We start from the raw sequence: 15,148 nt of genomic DNA on the forward strand, positions 1-15,148 counted from the left end.
ACTAATTTTAAACAATGCTAAATGTGATCAAAAGGTAATGCAAAGTACGCTCAAAAGAGCATTGTACTGATGTCAACTAGATAACCGCAAATAAAATGATAAATAAAAATTAGGCACTTTCATAATTTATATCAGCATTTTAGGGGACCATGTTTACCGTTCGGAAAAAAACTGCGATTTATATTAAGGCCCGGACGTAAAAAATAATTAATCTTAAAATTTTTACATGATTGTCAAAATTTATGATTTCACTAATGTCATAATCACTTGAAAAAACGCGATCAAGCATGTACCCCTCATCGGAATTAATCCTCCTAATTTGAGTTGAAATGATAAATTAATTAATCGCATGAATCTGTTTTGACTTACATGCTTCACTTCGTGGGAAAATGTTTTTAGCGTAGTCTGGACGTACCACTGGACGTACAACTCTCTAAAACTTGTTTACCAACTTTCGTCTTACCATCTTAATCAGTTTTCGCATAACTATTCAGCGGTGAGGTAAATGGCCTTCATGAGCCTCTCCTTGTGTCGGTTAATAGTTTTTTTTCAAGTGATTCGATGAAAGCTACGCTACATATAGGCTTCAAATAAATAATTAAGTAGGGCCATTTGTTGTTGGCTTTGATTGTGCCATACGGTGCCTTTAATGAAAATATTTCTGTCCTTCAGAATTTTGAATTTGAAGCACTACCTTTTTCCCGACTCTATAATTGTAATGACGTAGTTTGCGTACAGATTCGCCGAGAAAAAAGGTACAACAAACACGGCAGACGTATATCAGCGGTTTGAAGTCTATTATACTGAAGTTAAAACAAAGCTGTAACAAAGAAGTCTAAAGTATGGATAGTATAATACGAAAGTAAAGAAAACCCATAGCTTTTAGACAAATACAGTTTTAAGGCATTGTAGTAATGTATTCTTGTAAAACTATCCATCCAAGTGATCAAGCTGCAACGAAAAATGTTGTTTCTGAATAGTTACTGTTGATGTAAATACCGATAAAATGTTTTTTAAACTTGCGTTATAATACTTTTTGCAGTGTGTCAAAACGTAAAACCCTGAAAATGAACAGATCAACTTCGCAAAACGAGTCTGGCGAAAATACAACTTTGTCGCCAACAGAGATAGCATGCAAAACGGCCAGGATGATTACCACTGTTCCTAACGTTGTTGTGCCTTCCATTTACCTTGTGATATGTATTATTGGACTGGTCGGAAACGCCTTCGTTATTGGAATTCTTGTCAAACAGGATCGAAAGAGTGTTTATCGGAATAAGCGATCAGTGACCAATATCCTTGTGATCAACCTTGCTATAGCCGACTTTATATTCGTCGGTGCGCTTCCGTTCTGGGCAACAGAGCTATTTCTCGGCGGGCAGTAAGTATAGCTATGATTTAACAACTTAAATGCTTTAAAATATAATGAGTTAGACGAGTTATACGTTTCAAAACTTAAAAACTCATGAAATGAAACTAGGTAAGAAATAATATTGAAAGAATAACTCAACTAAAACTGTAAACGAACTAAAACAAAAAATATTTCCCAAAAAGTTTATTATACAGGGAACTTATTGATTGTGGTTTATAGCTTTGACAAAAACGTGTGATTAACGTCATTACCTTTCTTTATCCAGCATGTCTGTGTTGACTAGTAATGACATTAAAAATATAGCATTTTCGTTGCAAACTGGTTAGGACGTTGTTGAGAGCTAGGACTCGAGGTACCAATAACATCTGTCAATCAAATAATAAATACTCGATTTAAAAAAATAATGAACACCGGTAATATTGACTTTAAAATACAAGTTTGACTTGCTTGTATACATTTGTTAATAAAAGTTAAAATAGTCCTATGGCGTCTTGTCATTGTGTATTCCTGCATGTATTTGGTAAAAACACTAAATCCGTCTTCCATCCTAATTATATTCGTAATTAAAAAAGCTCGCGGGAGCCTACATGCTGCAATTCTTCATTTTGTACCTGTCTACACATGATGACTGAACTAAAATACCGTTCGAGCTGTACGTATCCCGATCGATACTGCGAACAGCTTTAGATCAGTGATTTCCAATGTGAGATCCGAGTGTTGTAATTCGTTAAGTTAATGACTTGACTTATCTTAAGTTATTTGGACAAATGACTTGATTTTGACTCAGTCATTGTGTCAAATGACTTGGGTTAAAATGTGTTCTCTAAATATTTTTAAAAGGTTTTCAAAATTTGTTTTTTTGTAAAATTCATTTATGTACCTTAACTGTTGCACGTAAAACAGTTTGTTTGCTATATGATACGTTTTTGTTTTTTTAGTTGAGTTATTGCTCATACAAAAAGGTTTCTCATTTTAATAACTTAACGTTCGATTTGTAAGTCAATGACTTGGCTTGAGGTTGACTTGCTCACCGTTGCACACCGCCATGTTAAAAAACAATTATGTGTTTATAGCAACATATCATTATTTGGGATTTGAATCTTTTGGGAACTGAAACAAGCATGACCGATGACTATACCAATTGCCAATAGAAAGTTACAAATATGGCTGGACATTATATCTTACATGTTATGACAGTTTGTTTACCTGTTGGTAAATTAACCTCATAAATTATTATTAATTTATTTCAGTCATCAAAAAATCCTATGCTGAATACTGCTGACAAAAGTTCGCCACAATTTAAACTTTTTAAAGTATTGCTGTTTACAGCTACGTTATACTTCATCCATGAAAGAGGTCATTTAGGCTATATATAAGAGCTGTATATCAATACATCGAGAACGTCCCAAAAAAGTGTAAAAACACTTCTTGACGCAAACTGCACCTGACAATGTTTAAACTATTTATTTATGATAACGGGACTGTTTAACCAACTTACAGAAAAGTGGTTCTTGATCAGGGTCATCAGATGCAAAAATTAAAATAGGCAAACTTTCTAAAAAAACGACCAAATATGAGAAAATAGGCCAAATTGTTTTATTTGCACTAAAGGGCTTTCGGCTACCATAAGAACAAACTGCTTAGCCAATCCTTAATAATTATATTCTACCCAGATTGAAAACTTTAAATACTGCTCAAGGTTGACGTTTATTAAGGGGAAATTCCGTGGCTATAATCAAGTTACTTAACATTTGCGGTGCAACGGTTAATGCAACAAGCCAAATTTCCAGTGTGGTCTTCTAGCCTGTTTTATTTTAGTGACCTCACGGAGCTTGACGCGCTAAGTTTTACAGAATGAAATATCGTAAGAAATTACGCCGGCCTCAGCCTTCCGGCACACCGACGCAGTAGCATTAATATTTCCGTTTAAGATACAAATTTTTCACACATTTCTTACATAAGCAAAACATATTACATAAGCAAACATCGCACATACTTTTAGCGAAAAATATTTATAAAATAGTTATATTTACGTTCATTAATATTAATATTTTATTTTTTCCTAAAAAAATGTGTGTTGCTTAACTATAAAAGGCCAAACAGACAAACTTCTAGTTTTTAGTCATGAAAAGGCTAATCTGGTCACCCTACACTTGTATTTCCGTTTGTTTGCGTTAAATGTAAACGAATTGTTACGTCACAGTGCACCACAAATTTTTCAAAAAAAGAACAAATAAATTCAGATTTTTGTGTTTTTTCGAGTATAAAAACCTTTTAGTTTAGGTGCATCAACTTCAGACCTGGGCAACATATGACCCGCGGGCCGATCCGGCCCGCCAAGCAATTTAATCCGGCCTGCGGCGTAAATTTTTAAAAATACAGGCTAAGTAAAAACAAGGCGAGTTTATACATTTGGTTGTATCGTATACACCAGTGGATCTTAATTTAAAATTTCAATAATTTAAACCAAAACAAACGTAAAAATGTTGGCACTTGGCGCGATGAGGATTAAATTTGTGTTTTCATGTTGCGTTACTGATATTAGAAATACGAACTTGCTTTATTTTCTTAGGATAATAATTCCTGTTAATATCTAAGGGGGTCGCAAGCCACAGAACAATTATAAAAAGGGGCGCACTAGAAAAGTGTTTAAAAAACACTGAAATACACTCTTTTCAGGGACTGATCTAGACATGACCCAACCAAACTTTAATTTAAGTCTGTTTTGTTGGCTCTTCTTTCTTTGTCGTATGTTCCACGCATTTTTGTCATATACAGACAAAATGCGTCCTCTGCATTGTGGCATTTTTTATGCTTTCTGTTTCTATCAATTTATACCGTCTTGGCACCATGGCCAATTGGCGATCGTGCCGTCATTAAGGAACACATCGGCAACTTAAAGTCTCAATAAGCAAAATAATAACATTGTAAGTTTTTTATACAATTTTTTTACGTATTTTAACGTTTTTAACTAAGCCCGCCACAACATTTTATGTTTCTCATGCGGCCCGTGGTTAAAATGAATTGCCCACCACTGATCAACCTGAATGTATTCAGTCATGATTTTGATTACACAATCGCTCGTGGGTTTGATTAGCAACCACATGTTTGTAACGTCGCGATGTCTGAACATCGACCCACGGACACAGTAATGTGTAAAGACCCACCGATGTAAAGTTTAAAAAATGTGACATGCCTAATGAGATATAGCTATGCACAAATTTATTGAATGTTCAGATTGTATAATTTATCAAAGAATTTTGGAGCATAATGGTTGGAGGTTGTAGTAAGACTTTATAAGAATATTAAAGCCCATACAGAAGTAGGTATCATTTTGAACGTTTTCGAATAAGTTTATTCATTTTTGAAAATTAATAAAGACTTATTCGAAACGTTCAAAATGATACCTACTTCTGTATGGGCTTTGATATTCTTATTATATCAAAGAATTGTTTTTCGGGGTTTATATATTATTGTGTTTTGGGGGGGTATTGTCAGTGGACGTTTCATCAAGGTGTAATATGCCAGTGGGAATAAGGGTTACTTATCAGAGCATTTATATTTATGTTACATATTTTACCTTTGTTTGGTTCTTTAGGCTAGATATTTGCGCTTTATTATAGTAGTAGGGTTATTTTCGTGAGAACAATTCGACCTTATATTATTGAACATCGTTCTCAAAATTCAAAGCTTTTCTACAATCAAGGTATTTTATCCTGTTTTTGCGTCCCACTTCATTAAAAAACAGTTAAAAAAAATGTTTTTCAGTTTGCCTAGTTCCCCTCAAAATCCTCAACCCGCCAATAAAACGTTTTGAAAAGTTTCTACGATTCTTGCTTTTTTATAAAACTTTGGCAAAGTCTGTCGAAAACATAACAAACAAAGCATAGAAAAAAAAATGAGAAAAACAAGTAGCCCAAATCATAATTGTCACTATTCTTTTCTACATGGCAGTACACTTTTAGTAACAAAACAGCTCGTTAAAGTTTTTACTTTTTAGATTTAGAACTATGATTGTAAACCTGGAGTGGTGTGATTTATTCGTTTGTTGTTCCCAGGAATACCTGATATTATTGAATCGGGGCTGATACACGGTGACAGGAGGAATAAGTATTGTTTTTAGTCGCACAAGCCAAGTTGTATTTACTCTCGGTTTGCAACTTAAATTCCGCGTTCATATAATTTAAGTATTCGCACATTTTTGCAAGATTTGAAATAACTTCAACAAGCTATTATTTTTACAGTTGGATATTCGGAATCGTAGGATGCAAGTTGCTCAGCTTCATGTCGCTGTTAAACCTTTACGGAAGTGTTTTCTTCCTTGTTGCGATGGGGATCGATCGGTATCTTGCGGTGGTGTTTGCAGTGCGCGCCCGTAACTACCGAACACCAAGAAACGCTGTCCGCGTTTGCATCGGCGTCTGGATCTTCGCAAGTGTGATCGCCTCACAAGGACTTGTGTTCAGATGGGTAGGCAACTTGACCTGAATCGATGCGAACCGCGGCCTGGTCGTAAATAAAACGGACCCAAAAGTCATTCCCTCATTTGTGTTACACATTCTTTGTGCCTTCATAAGCCCATGGGCATAAAGTTCAAATTATATTATCTGCGTGGGATCAATAACTGTCAGTCATTTTTTTTTATGTAGCTGCGCATCGTTGTTAAAATTTTCGAATATTTAACGGGTTTAACAGGACAGTATATCAGTCATGATGTCACACAAATGAGTATGTTTTGGGCTCCAATCAAAGTAACTACCGTACTAATGTTTTTCCTAGGTGCTACTATAGTTTGTTTACAAAAGAAATGTATAAATTTGTGACATGTTATCCCAAATTTAATCTGTTACTATACTCTTAGCTGGTTAATTGAACGTATTTAACGATCTAGTATATACCTATAATTTTAACAAAGAAGGGTGGGTTAAAACATTTCATTTGTTTTAGGTATATTGAATTCAGAATCGTTTTAGTTTCAGAAAAATCGATTTTCCGCTGGAATTTACTCGATGTATACGTTAGGCACTTTTAATAATTGATACCAAGGCCTTGATTGTGCACACGCAAATAAATTGATTGGCTAAACTACCAGAGTCCGACGTCAATGAAATTTTAATGAAACACAACTGAGATTATTCTCCTGGTTACACTGAAGGTTACCAATAGCAACGCCTAAGATCCGTCTGGTTAATTTTAAATGTAAACCGCTTTTGTATTGTTTAAAATTGGTATTGATGTTATTGGGTTTTGTATTTTAGGTATCGACCTGCCCAGCCTTAATTCGTATACTCGCTTATTCGCAGACCTCTGAAATCTGCTCTAACTTGATCAAATGTAGTTGGTTCTTCCCCGCTGAAAAAAAGTTTATGGACGCTTATTTTGTGATCCGGACATCCCTTGGTTTTTTCCTACCTTTTCTTATTATCGTATATTGCTATATCTTTATCATTGTGAGCATGAAACGAAGATCGCGTAACGTTTCATCATCTGCAACAAGGATAACAAGCAAACAACAAAAGGTGCGTTTATTGGCCACCAGCGACAAAACTGCCGGTTTATTTTGTAATTTTATTTAAACATACCTCCGATTTAATACAACTTGCAGTCAATGTGCAGGGAATTATGAGCAACAAAAATTGGTCTTTTAAAATAACATTTTTGTTTACAATTATATCAACTTTAACGAATTGAATATGTACAACATTGATAATGTACTAAATGACCAGGGGATGATTGGTAGTTAAACTAAACTCAGGCAATTTAGACTCTATCCGTGTTAAATCAATTCAGCAGATGTAATTTACTTATATTGGAAGTGAAACACAAAATACCCGTTGATAGCAATGAATCCGACTTAAACCTGGTTTAATTTGTTTCAACGTTTGTAATTTTTATTAAGGTAACATCACTTATACTCTGTGTAATAAGTCTGTTCGTGATTTGCTGGCTTCCTAATCACATTGTGACATTGATGGTTGCAATTAACATTCATGACCCCAAGGCAACAAATGATCTTCAACTCGATGTAAGTAATTATCTCTGATTTGTATTTTAATTTAATACATATGAAAATATTTAACACACATTACCAGCAGCAACAAATCTACATTAATGGCATTTATACACCATCTTCTTTCGAGTGATTTTATTTACAGCAATGTTTTTGAAGAACATTTTCTTGTGAAAAAATGTACATTTAATTACACTCTTTTACGCAACCTTAACTAACGCCACGAATCTTCTCCTAAATGTCATTTCCGTTGTCGTGCGATATATGGACACAGTCAATACTTTCTGGATCAAGGATCCACGACTACGTTTTGCAAACGTAAACTAGTAAACAAACTTGGTGGGTCTGGGAAGCTCAAGCGGCTCTTGTTGAATACCATGACAAGGCACGTCAGTTTGACAGTATTGCTACTTCAGTTTTGGTCTAACCGTTAAAGGGCCAACACCAATCGCCCTTAATGAGGGCGTCATTGTCGATAAGATCCCCGTGACCGTGAGCGCGGTTCCTACCTAGCAGAGGATCGTCGTTCTACGATTTTAAAATTTTCTGCATTTTCAGAGAACTGTGACACTATTAACATCGTTTATTGAAAGATTATGTGGATTTTGTTAATGGGCATATTTAGTTGCCACTTTCCTGGCGGCCTGTATCTTTCATTTAAAGATGCGGTCTTCAGTAGAGAGTATGGAGTTCCAATATTGTCATCCTCCCCGTCGACATATAGGTAGCCTACCACTCTCGTGATCACCAAATTTGCTACTCGGGTGCGTGAAATGCCGGCCGACTAAGAATAACGCAATAAAATCAAATAATACGCTGAGAAGACGCAGACAGCCATCGACAAGGGTTATGTTGAATAGGTGCCAGAAGAAGAATTGTCCGCAATGGGTCTGGTGCAACCATGACGTCCTTAATCTCAATAAGCCAGGTAAATTCGTATCATTATTGATTGCGCCATTCACGGTGTGTCCCTGAACCAATCGTTAATGCGGGGCTCAGATCTAGTAAATAGCCTAGTGGATGTGTTGGCTTATTTCCGCAAGGAATCAATTGCCCTAGTGGCCTATGTTGAAGCTATGTTTACCAAGTTGGTGATGCTCTGCGCTATTGTACTTCATTACGTTTTTAAGGTGGCCTGAAGGGATTAGTCCTTTATATCAACGCCCCAACAAAGGTAAACCAGTTTTATAGTTTAGTGCAACGTTCCCCATAGTTGTGCTGCGTTTTGTTTACAGCAAGTTGCTAGTCACTTTGATGGCGGATTGAATCCAATCGTTACATCAACTGTTGAAAGAAATTTTCACGTGGATGATTGTCTTACATACGTTTCTGATATAAGCGCCGGTATGTCTCTTATGGTCTTTGCTAACACATGCCGGATTTTGTAACAAAATGATTATTCAATAGCAAGCAAACATTGGACAGTCTGCCTAAGGAAAAACTGTCCAAAACTTAACGAACACACACTATTGATGGTTTAGAATAGTGGTCGCGGCAAATTTTTTTCGTTGCGGCCCAAAGTTCTCTTTTCAGAGCAATTGAAGGCCCACTACATAAAAAGTGTCAGGATATTTGTTTTAAGTTGGAGGCATTAGAATGACATCACAAAGTTAGAAACACTTGTTTTGTCGAATTACTCGTGCGCAAATATAAAGCTAAAATCCAGTTTAATTGCGCGTATAAAAAACAAAATTAAATTGATTAGTTTTAAATAAGCAAAACTAAAATTAAAAGAATACGTGACGCAAAAGGCACATAAAAAGATGCGAACATTGCTCAAAATAACGGCATTTATAGTATAATTTGAAAGAAATTGGACTTCACAGTTATCAGTCACACGACGCGAGAAATTGTAAATATCGCTTTTGGGCTGAGAAGATTTAACTATATAAGACATTAAAAAAATACGTAAAAATCCTTACATTTGACGTCGTAAGTAACGTCGTAGTTCAAATAATTTAAGGGACGTGTTGTTTTCGAACCGACCGGTTTGGAATTATGCAGCTATAAACAAGTTCATCGCGCGAAACGCAAAAAAATAATTGTTTCTATTTGGTTTAAGTTGGCGAATCGCTTACCTTGATGTGTAATTAATGCATAAAAGATTAACACTACCATCTCCACAGCTGAATGGCGGTTCGCACGAAACACATAAAAGAAATAAAAATGTTACTCTTATACATTATACATTAGCCATATTGCAAGATTGAATAGAAAATGACATTAACTAGATATATCATTTTACAGGGAGTCTAAGTTCACATAGCGTTAGGCCGTTAACACCAAGAAAAGGTGAAATATTACACGTCGCCCTGATGCCGAAAACACTGACTTGCCATAATGTGAAACATACTATGAAACGAAAAATATACGGTACGCGCGAACCACGAAAAATTCTGCGTTTAAGATATTTAAAATTAACAACAAGTATAGTTCGACAAGCACTCTTAGGGCCTTGAGACAATTTAAAAAATCTTAGCCACACCAACTTTTAAAATACAGTGCAATGAATGTACGGCTATTGCCCGGCCCACAGCCACATGACAATACTAAGCTATTCAAAAGTAACTCGCCGCCCACTAAAAATTGCTCTGCGGCCCACATTTAGGCCACGGCCCACAGTTTGCCGACCACTGGGTTCCAAGATCGGATTCTAGACATACATTGGAACGTACACACTGACGAGTTCACTCTCTATGATGAATCCACAGAGAAATGCTCTCGACGATAATTTACAGCAACTCGTGTCGTCAAAAAAAATGAATAGGATAAGGAGATTTCCGCTAAGGATGTTCGAAAATTGGAAGTGCTTGAATGGCCTTACAGGGCGTTTCCATGTCACGTTTAACTCTCATGTCTAGACAACATCGAAAGGATCCAGCTTCACGTGTTCGTCGATGAATAAAAGAAAGCATACGGTACTGTGTGTTACTTGCGTTAGGTCAGCAAAACCAAGTAACGTGTCTAGCCTGATAATGAGCAAGTCGAGATTGGTCCCGAAAAAAGAGATTTTTATCCCCAGATTATAATTGCGGCTCCCGTCGCAGCGGTAAAATTTGAACAGACAGTAAGAACGGAACTTGCCTTAGAATTTAGATTGTGCGCCCATCAATATTTTGACTGATCATCTGTGGCAAAGTATCCAAAATGACAGGCACAGATTCCCACTATTTGTGTCGTGTCGCCTTCAACGACAAATGTACGTGTACACGCATTTGGAAGCATGTTATAAGCAAAAGCAGTATGTGACTTAGCTATGAACCTAGCCATTTCCATAACAAGCTTCATTACAATCGTACTTTAAGATTGACATCAGGGGCGTATCCAGAAAATCAAAAAGGGTGAAGGTGAAGGGTCCGAATTTTCAACTTAGGGAATTTTCCTATTTTCTGTCTGATGTTATAAAATAGTGACTGGTATGACGTCAAAAACTAATCAGAAACAGCCAATTAATGCCCAGCTAAAGCGAACCTTTAGACGCAAAGCGAACACGTGCGTCATCGACACTCCTGCCAGGCGCCAACAGCTGCGAAACAGCTTCGTGTGCAATCGTTAAATTCATGAGAAAAAGTAAACCAAAACCATGAAATATGTGCCATTGATTTTGGTAGGGTCATGTTTCGACTATCAGCTGCGCAGTTTCCCGAGTTATATGTACTACGCTAAATTACAAGCACGCCTTTCACCTTCTGCAATGCTAAACGAATATCGTTTATTTTCGAGTGTTTTTTTTCGAGTGTTAACTTATAATGCCACAACTATCGCAACAGCAGCTAAAATAAAAGATGCGGTTGAGGGAAAATAAAAGTTGTGTCAAGTCAGCACTAGGGTTCCTCTTTTTTCCGGATTTTTTCACTCCCGGGAAACGGGATTAAAAAATGAAACTTCCCGGAAATCCCGGGATCCCGACGAAAAAATTATACATAAAATCACGTCATTTTGAGGTTGATATTTTTTTTTATTTTAGCTTCAAACATTTTATTAAGCTCATTTATGGGCGTTCTTTCTTTCGTGGGTCAAATATTATTATGTTTATTATTAATAATACCGCTTGACCCACCCTCACCCAAACGCTAACCCGCATTCTAACCCAAATAATTTGCGTTGTGGTATGCGGTATTTAAAGACCGTTTTTTTTTTATTAATTTATACGTTCATAACTGAAGGAGCGCCAGACCTTCTCTAATACGAGTCAGGACCCTTATTTGTGACGCATTTTTTTTGTTAAAATAAATTTAATTAGGTTTTTCCGCTGGTAAGCGCAAATAAAACAACTCAGACAACGACGTTAACATGGTTGGTACTATTTTTTTTCTTTATATTAGTCAAAAACGGAAATATTTTTTAAGTTTTGCTAGGTTGCCGAATACCCGGGATTATAAAAAAAATTTCCCGGGATTCGGGATTGTTAATTCGCGGGAAATCCCGGGAATTTCCCGTCGAAACATTCCCGGAGAGGAACCCTAGTCAGCACTATCATAACATAGCGATTTGCAACGCGCACAGCAGTGAAAAATGAAAAACAATGAAACCACCTTTTTACACCAAGAACAGATATTAGCGCAGACGGCGAACTGCGATCGCCTAATTCGACGTTTTTAGTTAGAAAAAGGACTTGACTTAGCGTTGTCAATTGTCGAATACAAACTTGGAAATCAGCTAATCTAAACGAATAGCGAAAGGCAATAAGCGTCCAGTCCTCGACGGTCGACCCTTGTGCAAACAGGAGACGAAAACGGCGTTTTGCGTTTGATTTTGTTTTTCGCATTATCTTAAGACGCGTAACCCATCTACATTAAAAACACTGCCGCTCCGGACAGTGAGTTAAATTCTGAGAAAAACGAAGAGAAAAATAATGTCACTTACATAAGGGTGAGGATGAGTCCGAACCCCCGAATACCCCTCCTCTCTCCCCTGTTTTGCGATGATAACGGGTATATTTATCGAAATAATGTTACACCCTGTATTTTTTTTTTTATTAAGTGGTTAAACTAAATGAACTGGTAAACTCACCAACCATACTTATCGATGCTTTATCCGAATTTCTTAAACTTGGCAAGCGTTTTACCAGTCCTGTTGAAAGTAATATCCCGTGACGTCAACATAACTTCGTGACGTCATAACTTTCGTGACGTTAACCTGTGGACATTTTTTCCATTATCTGTGACATTACATGTTGATTATTTATTGTATAATTAATTTATCATTAAGTATATACATTTTTGTTGAAATGCTTAATTTGCACCTTACAACTGGAAACACTGTAGGCCTATAAAGTAAAGTTTATTATGTTCGATTACGTAAGAACCAATAAAGTAATCCAAATAAAATAATTTACCAAAATAATAAGTGAAACGTTTTAGTATAAAAACTGATAAACAAACATTGCAACTGATAAACAAACACTGTAAAGAACAGATATACAGAGAATTGCCTGAAGGCCTCTAACATTTCAATACTGGCAACTTATATTACAATCGGAAAAACACCTGTTCCCAACAAAACTTATGATTTTTCTCTATTGCTTGTAGGCTATCCTAATCAAGATAAGGAAGACAAAATCCTGTTTTGTTTATCATCGTTTCTTTAATGTCCAACTTGCTTGGAGGGTCTTAAGAAATTATATCAATATCGTTATTGCTCTAGTAATAAGAACAGGGATAGCCAACCAATCTGAGAATAAGAGCGGCATTCCTTTCTTTGCTAACCGCAAAGAGTCACACTTTAAACATATCGCACATTTGTACTTTATATATATCTTTGCTCTGTTTAAAGTATTCTAAAAGTTACACATTGGCCATATTTAGCCTTCAGTAACACAATAATTTTGTTTAGGACCGTAATAGTAAAAAAAAGATTTCATCGGTTTTGCATTTAACACGTTTATTTAGCCAGTTTCTATTATTTCTTTGTTTAGACTGCCTCTCGAATTTCTAGTTGCCTGGCCTACGCCAATTCTAGCCTCAACCCAATTGTGTATGCTTTCATGAAAGAGGATGTTCGAATTCAGGGGATCAATCTTGTAAGTCAATTTTTTTACTCGAAATTACATCGACGTAAAAGGCCTCAACGTGATTTAGCTGATTTTGTATATTAATAGGGTTACCATTTTTTTAAGTTTAAACCGTAACGTTTTAAAAAGTTAGCATATTCAGTATTTTTAGAGAGGGTTTTCAGACAAAACGCAACAAACACTCGTCGTAGCGTGACATCATAAAACATGTAACTTAAAGAAGCTTGTTGCTGTCAGTCCATCGCAATTGCGCAAACGTGTTTTTAATAAAATATATAAGTAGGGACAAAGACCTAAAACCGGGACTGCTCAAGATAAAACAGGGCATATTTTATATATAAGGTAACCGTTATCAGTATCACAGTTTAACCCAGAAACAATTAGGTTCGGAGGTGCCTGGGAATGTCTGTGGACGATGACCATCGTGTCGTCATTGCCGCCCCTTCCCGGCCACAAGCAGACGAGTTCGCCCTTCACAAGAGAAATGCAAAGTAGGAGTTCGTTTTTATAAGCATTGGCTTTAAATCGCAAACCATTCGCTTTCGGATCCAGTATATATATCACATAAAAGTGAACAGTTAACGCCAACTTGTACTGAAATGTAAATACGACCAATCGCTTTTGCAAAATACAAAAACTCATTATTAGATCTGGACTTATAACAGTATAATATTTTTCTGTCGAGTTGCAGGTTAGCGTCATTGTATAGAACAAAAAAAAGCGACCGCGTGGATTTACAGCTCGAGAGTAACAACGACGGACATCTTGCTGATACCGCTACCAAGTGTACAAATAACTTATCTTTGTCTGGAGGATCTTCTCCTACTGACTATCGTTTATCGACAAACACGTTAGCAGTTGAAACAGTGGCTGTATGTTCTGGAGTTTCGGAAGGTGTTTCTTTGATATGATTGTGCTATATCTAAAAAGCTGAGGCAAGTGCACTTGCTAACATGACCACGGTATAGTACGAAATCTTTGCAATCAGCTATTGATTGATTGTCCCTCCGTGCGTCTTTTGCCAATTTAATCTTTAAAAATGTCCTTCATCGAACGTTGTTAAAAAAATATTTTTTGGTTATCAACGCGTTGCACTAAGCGCCGATGGTTTTATGGAGTTAATGTTTTATGACACGTCTTACAACGTAAAATTGTGACTTAACGTTTTAAAATAGCCATGTCTAAAATTAGTCAAAAAAGCCATACAGCTGCAAGCTTGCACAAAGCACGCAGCTTTAATGAAATATATTTATTTTTTTTTGTGATGCAACAAATATTTACTGACTCAGAAACAGAGGTTAAACTATATGTACATAATCTATCAACTATATTTCAAAAAATCTGAAAGTGTAAACTTAGTTTACCGTTATAAGTTGATGTTGTCGCGTGTTGTTGTTGAATGTTTAATAAACGTGCTATAGACTGTTTAAAAATATTATGGTTCAGCTAAAGATGCCGACTATGTTTTACACAGCGTCAGGGATCCTTAAATATTTCCACTAAGTACCACGTCACAAAACCCGCCGATATGATAATTTTATATAAGCAAAATATTTTTTCAATACTTTAAAGGTTGGCGACGGTATAATTTTTTTCGTTGAGCTTTGAAATTTTTGTCAATGCCTATTAATATTAAGCGAGAGAAAATGTATTCACGAGAAATATATTACGCGTGGCATTGGCTTTTGATGGCAGATAAATGTATACCAGTGTGATGATAAGTAAAAATGTACCGCTAGTCATGGGAAAAATA

The 15,148-nt window shown here is 36.1% G+C and overlaps 1 protein-coding gene across 1 annotated transcript; it reads left to right on the plus strand.

Moving 5' to 3' along the window:
• The first annotated feature begins 1,067 nt into the window (after window positions 1–1,067).
• On the plus strand, window positions 1,068–14,306 carry LOC146164215 (somatostatin receptor type 5-like). The gene is made up of 7 exons (XM_083380692.1): window positions 1,068–1,381; window positions 5,617–5,842; window positions 6,676–6,891; window positions 7,272–7,397; window positions 13,300–13,404; window positions 13,780–13,886; window positions 14,087–14,306. The coding sequence occupies exons 1-7, from the start codon at window positions 1,068–1,070 to the stop codon at window positions 14,304–14,306; spliced, it is 1,314 nt and encodes a 437-aa protein (XP_083236818.1).
• Window positions 14,307–15,148: the final 842 nt, after the last annotated feature.

This window comes from Ascidiella aspersa, chromosome 2 (genome assembly GCF_963924565.1).
Source record: "Ascidiella aspersa chromosome 2, kaAscAspe10.2, whole genome shotgun sequence".
In the NCBI taxonomy this organism is placed as follows: domain Eukaryota; kingdom Metazoa; phylum Chordata; class Ascidiacea; order Phlebobranchia; family Ascidiidae; genus Ascidiella; species Ascidiella aspersa.

Excerpts from the sequence above, each read along its gene's own strand:
- LOC146164215 (XM_083380692.1), top strand. The coding sequence starts at position 1,068 with ATGAACAGATCAACTTCGCAAAACGAGTCTGGCGAAAATACAACTTTG. Across the intron at positions 7,398-13,299 it reads CAAATGATCTTCAACTCGAT|ACTGCCTCTCGAATTTCTAG; the intron begins GTAAGTAATTAT and ends TTCTTTGTTTAG. Across the intron at positions 13,405-13,779 it reads GAATTCAGGGGATCAATCTT|GTTCGGAGGTGCCTGGGAAT; the intron begins GTAAGTCAATTT and ends AGAAACAATTAG.